General features: G+C 39.0%; 1 protein-coding gene across 1 annotated transcript in view; it reads left to right on the top strand.

Annotated features, from left to right (window-relative positions):
• Positions 1–2,013: 2,013 nt before the first annotated feature.
• Positions 2,014–6,000, top strand: part of LOC138591462 (uncharacterized) — a 30,775-nt gene continuing 26,788 nt past the window's right edge. The window contains exon 1 of the mRNA XM_069662075.1: positions 2,014–2,526. Coding sequence (XP_069518176.1) covers positions 2,458–2,526 — 69 coding nt within the window. The 5' untranslated portion in view covers positions 2,014–2,457. The remainder of the gene's footprint in view (positions 2,527–6,000) is intronic.

Genomic DNA, 6,000 nt, shown 5'->3' with positions numbered 1-6,000 from the left:
AGTGAAGTATGCAGCAAGTGTAGGACATTCCTGCAACACATGCACACGTGCAAGAACATCTTAGAGTAGACTGTGTTTGCAAAGAATGACATCACTGAAACTGGATGCTCCACTTATACCAATTATACCTGACATGCTCTCCTTCCTCTGTCTCTCCCTGTATCTCTCTAGTTTCGTGAGAAGGTCTGATTGTTGTTTGAACAGCTGTTCAAGAAGGCCACCACGAGATGGAAATCATCCCTAATGGAAATGTTCGTTTTTATTCAGATCAGGACACACTTTCTGTCCATGAAACTGCAGCACCTACAGCTGTTATGAGCATTCAGTGTGTTTACAGGTAATGATCTATTTGTTTAGCTGTGCAATTGTAATATGGTACAAGACACTCAAAATTAATCGATGTCCCAGGTCCCTATGTGAAAATACAAACATTTTGCCTTCATTAAACCTACAATGTCTTTATTTGTGTAAGAGCAAGAATGAAACCTCTGGGTATAACATCCATCTTTAAATATCCACTTATTGAAGTAATAACTTTCAATTGAATATTTGCATTGATGGCAAGCATATAAGAGCATTTAACTAAGGGCAAATGTCAGGTACCTGTATTCTACTTTATGGCTATACGTTTTTTGGAGGGGGGTAGTTGTACACAATAATAAGGACAGCACCAATAGAATAGAATAGAATAGAATAGAATAGATTTCATGTCGCAAAATTATTTGATAACTACCTTGTGATGAAGATCTCGATGAAGGTCCATGTGGCTCCTTTCAACCTACATGGAGATTCATCAGGTGATTGTCAAACCCATATTTATTCATAGCTGTGGTTGACCATCACAACCATCCAGGGTGCTAAACGTTCAAACAATTATGTAACTAAATTGCAATATATTTACAATAATACATACTGGGAAATCTGGGTAAAACTGTATTACAAAAGCCATACTTTAAACTATCAAATATCTATACAAATGATATAGCAATGCTTACAGAAATCTTACGGAAGCCCTAAGCGGACTTGCATCCATACCTTTTATATAATATGTTATCCTGTGACTTATTTATCTCATGACAAACATAGAAACAACATAGCTTGCAATAAGAAAGGCTGAGCCCCTCTAGCCCGCACACACATACACCAAAACAATAAAGTGATTCATTCCAAATCTTTATTGGCAAAAATTAACACCAGTCTAGCCTAGCAGCCCCCTTTTTTAATGATTTTATTTAACATGTGAAATTGAATCTTGACAATCTCAGTGCAGACAAAGCCTCGCACCACCCCCAGCGATCTTTAGCGCCTCCCTATAAGGGCGGCCTGGACCCTAGGTAGGCATGTCCGCTTAGGGCTTCCGTAGATGTTAGCCCAGGTTGTTAAAATCATACACAAAGAGCGTAAATACTTCTCTCTGGAGTAAGAGGGCATTCATTCCTATTAGCTACTTTATAAATAAGGAATTTCCTTACTAAAATATAAGTTGATAAAATGCAGTCGGCCTACATATCAAATTACTCATCAGGATAAAATACTACAAATTAGCTCAACCTTAACTACTTACAAAATTAAAATGCTACTTACACAGAAATGCATCAGCAATAATGAATCAGGGAAAAAGATTACAATTTAGTGTATTTAGACTAGTTTAAATAACTTTCAGTAGAAGTAGAGGTATCAAAAGCACACCACAACTTCTACAACATTATAAGATAGTTGAATTAAAGAGAGTCTTATAAGGTTAAAGGCTGCAGTTTAACTCGATCAATAGAAGGGGCTGCCATATGCCAAAACACACATATTTTCCTGCCGTTTGGAGTGCATATAAATGATGAGCCAGATATGAAAAGAGGAAGTAAACAGACAAGATAATGTGGCTTTAACTCTCAGCCCTCCTCCTCAAGGGAGAAATGTGACATCACTCAGCGACGCAGCCAATCAGAGGGCTGCAACGCTCAAGCTGGAGGAGCCCTCTGTGTGTCCGTGTAGTCAGTGTGCATTTGGTTGTGTGTATGTGTGTGAGTGTGCGTGTGTGCGTGTCTGAATGCGAACAAGTTGATATTATTTTTAATTTCGCAAACATCTTTGAATTAAGCTCAAGAAGTAACGGCGAGTGAGTCATCTTTCAGAGCCGCGCGAGGAAGAGAAAGAGACTTTTAACAACTACGGAGGCTCCGATGAACTCGAAAATAACAAGTTTGCTACGTACAGCGTTTGAAAAGCGGCCACATCTACGCAGTTTTACAAATTATAGTGTTTCTTTCTTTTGACACTGCGCTAACTTGAAGCTCGAGCGTGCAGCTGCTCGCGCTGTTGTGTTTTTTTGTGGTTTGCAGTCAAGTGATAGTCCCGTGTGCCTTCTTTTAAATGTGTACAACCGCTCAAGTTACAGCGAACGTCACATAAGACATAGTAATAAAAATTGTAGGGGATAAGCCATAAACTACGCAGAAAAAAATGCTAAAGACGCTGACGAAGAAGCTCAGAAGACATTCACTCAATGAGATACATCCTTTCCAACTGAAGGTAAGTTTGACTGAGTTTCATACAATTAAAATGCTATGATATTAATTATTTTTGGCATTCTTATAGTATGCGCAACAATAAACCGTAACATTACAGTGCAGCGTTGGAAAAAATGAGGTTGTTTGTGAACAGCGTGCCTTTACTTTTGTCTTGTGACTTGCTCATTTGAAGGCCAGTTGACTACGCAGCTTAAACACAGCTCACAGATTCTAACCTTGCTTCAATGGGGTTATAGTGAGTTCATTTACACTCTCTCCCTTTCTCTTTCTGTTTGTCACACACTGACACACACACAGTTACTACACTATGACACACCAGCCTACTACAGTATAGCTTCCTAGCCTGTGTGTCTATTGATATCAGCATGTGTGGTTTGGAGGTATTTTTTTCAGTGGTGTTCAGATACGATCCCCCCCCCCCCCCCCCTACCAATTCTGATACTTTAATCTGCATATTGACAAATACATATCTGACACCACATTATCACTACTAACCCTCTATTGATGTCTTATGATGATTAGGCTAATTCAGAGAATGAATACCATAAAACTTTCTTCTTAAATTCTGAGTTGGGTACATTCCTATACCATATATTATGATATCATTATAGGAGACTGTTACCATACCGAGAAAGTCCCATACTGTTTTGATCTATAGGCTTGCAATGACATTGTATAGGGATGCAATGTCATTGCAATGCAATGCACAATATTAGTGGCACGTTATCGGTGTCTTCAGATTATGGCTTGAAAATAACATATCGGCATCGACAGATATGTCATATTTCTGCTGATATTTTCCGCAGATAAAACATTTTAATTATGCCTAAATGCTCCCTAAAAAAGCTTGACGTAATGCTACGACATTAACTCGCCGCAAGTGTGCATGTGCACTGCCTGCACCATGCGTCTTCCGTCAAGCGTGAAGAAGGGTGCACTATGTCTGGCAGTTTTTCAAAATTTCTGAAACACACAGCAAGGTTGATTTTAATTTTAAGTATTTGTTGTATGCAGTAGGTAAATATTGCCCTAGTTGTGGCTATAGTCAGGGTTGTCTCAGGGAGAGCATCATCCAAGCCTGTCTAAGTTTGAATATTACAGTTTTATTTGAAAGAAAATGTTACAAATAAATATGGCATTTTGTACATAACCCAAGTTTCAGTACTTTTCTTATATTGCTCAGTAAAAAGCACTGTATTATGTTATTTCTGCATCTGCCAGTAGGCCACTACAATAACAATATATGCATGATCGTGCATCCCTAACATTGTACTTTCCTTGGACAGTCATCGCTAGAAAACTTGTGTCTGCCAAGGAGCGTCAGAAAGACACACGTTTTTGACATGAAACTGCATTCAGATTCTGATTTTTTTTACTTGGCTCAGATTGTCATAAACAATTCGAGCAAATACAAACAAGCTATGCTAACTAGTATGTAGCATCTCGGCTTGCAACCGCTCCGGACATGCTGTGTCAACCTAAGTGTCAGAGAAACACAGATTTTAATACAGGCTGGTTTGTTACAGTTTGGATGATTCGTCTCCCGTTAACACTGAATGAATCCAAACATTAAAACAAGCAGAGCAACTATAAACAAGCTAGCATAAACTCAGCTCGCAGCCCCTCTGGATGTGCTATGTCCCCTGAAATACCAGAGAAAAACTTTTAACACGGAACTGCTTTATTTAGAGTAGCGCTGCCTAACGTTACATTCTCAAACACACCAGTTGTTGTTTACTATCAGTTGCCGGCTGCTTCTAAGCACTTCAACCCATTCATTAACCATATTAGAAGGAATTTACTCCTCATTGCTTACAGGACCGAGCCAGATGTTTACAGAGAAGAAACCCGAGACCGTCACTGCTACACAAACACATCTGTAAACATGTGGCATAGAAACAAACTCTCTGACTCACAGACGACACTTATTGACTCTTAAACTGTGGTTCAGCTTTGTGTTGTTTAAATATATCCAAAAATTAATGAGTTAAACCACATTAAACATTTTCAAGAGTTTTCTTGTGTTTAAGAGAGGATAAAACCTTTGACAACCACATTAATTTTCTTACTATAAACAGTAAAGCCATTCTTCAAGAAGGGCTGGGTAACAAGGCAATAAAATATTATCCCGTATGCTTTGCTATATTGAGCAATATCAATATTTTTCATGTTATATGAGTTAGTAATGCTGACTGTTATCAGAGTAACCTGATATTGGCGGAAGCCTGATGAAACAACCTTGTTCATTAGATGAACTATAGGTTATAGTTTTATTAACATGCACTAAGTTGTCAATCACACATTTTGGGGCTGTATTCTCCTTTTTTAAACAAAAATCATTCAAAATGGTAAAAAATGGTAGACTTAATACAGGTGATTCACGTTAAAAATCAGTGGTAAACTATTCTCAACCGACACAAGACATTCAGAGGGGCTGCAAGCTTAGCTGATGCTACATTAGCTCAGCTCTATTAGCTTAAGTTAGCTTGTTTTTTAGCTAAGGATTCATTCAGTGTTTATCGCTCACAGGGAGCTTTACCTCTGCAAAATCGAGAGACCTTAAAAAAGAGGCTGAATTGAGCTGCGGCTAAAGTCCATATACCTGAAGCAATGTGACCATTGATCAACAATTTCCTCATCTTTGAAGGTGGCAGGGGCTCAATTTCACAACTGTTTTATTGTCCCTTTGCAGTGGAAAGCAGTGGGGAGCTCATTTAGATACAACTAGAAATATTGAAATTGAACATTTTATTGTTGCGAGCGGTTATTGTCCCAACATCTACATCTTTACCCTCCAATTTTCTACAACCGAGGCCATGCAAGAGCTCCTCAATTGTTCCTGCCTGCTCACGTTGCCTCTGTTCAGTGAGTAGAGGGGTGAATTGTATCCTCTATGGGTCACTAACTCACTCCGTCCACAACAATGTTGAGTCTTAACCAACTGTACAGTCGCATGGCAGCCATTTTGTGCCAAAGTGCCCCCGTTCAAAGGCCTGGCTGAGGAAGCAGGGCAAAGTGTGCCATCCCTGTTGTCTGCTTTGTTTGTGTTTGTTGCTCTGTTCAGTGGAATGGTTCATTCTGCTCAAAGTGGTTAGTGTGATGGAAAAAGTGAATCGTGAGTTGTGATGGGCCTGTTGCTTACATCCTGGTCTGATCCCAAAAGAGTTCTCCGCAACTGAAGTGATATCCAATGTTAGGAAATGTACTCTTTGTTGCCAGTTGAATTTCTTTGTAATATGTCTCTTTTACAGTTCTAAGCTTCTAAGAAACCACGTTAAGGTTTCAGAACATGAGAGTTGGCCAGCAAATCACCTCTTGAAAGAAAGGATTATTCTATAAGAGACAAGCTGCTTCCTTATTTCATGGCCTCTCCCATCATTCCTTGGTTGCAGCATTTAACTGGAGTATGAAAATTGAGGATTATCATACCATGTACATTGGAGGTGGGACAAAATATCGATATCGTAATATATCC

Source organism: Semicossyphus pulcher, unplaced genomic scaffold (genome assembly GCF_022749685.1).
Source record: "Semicossyphus pulcher isolate SPU_LCO1_2020_fin unplaced genomic scaffold, fSemPul1.0.p SCAF_14, whole genome shotgun sequence".
Taxonomy (NCBI): Eukaryota; Metazoa; Chordata; class Actinopteri; order Labriformes; family Labridae; genus Semicossyphus; species Semicossyphus pulcher.
Note: the sequence above shows the minus strand (reverse complement) of the source record. Positions and strands in the feature narration are given on the sequence as shown.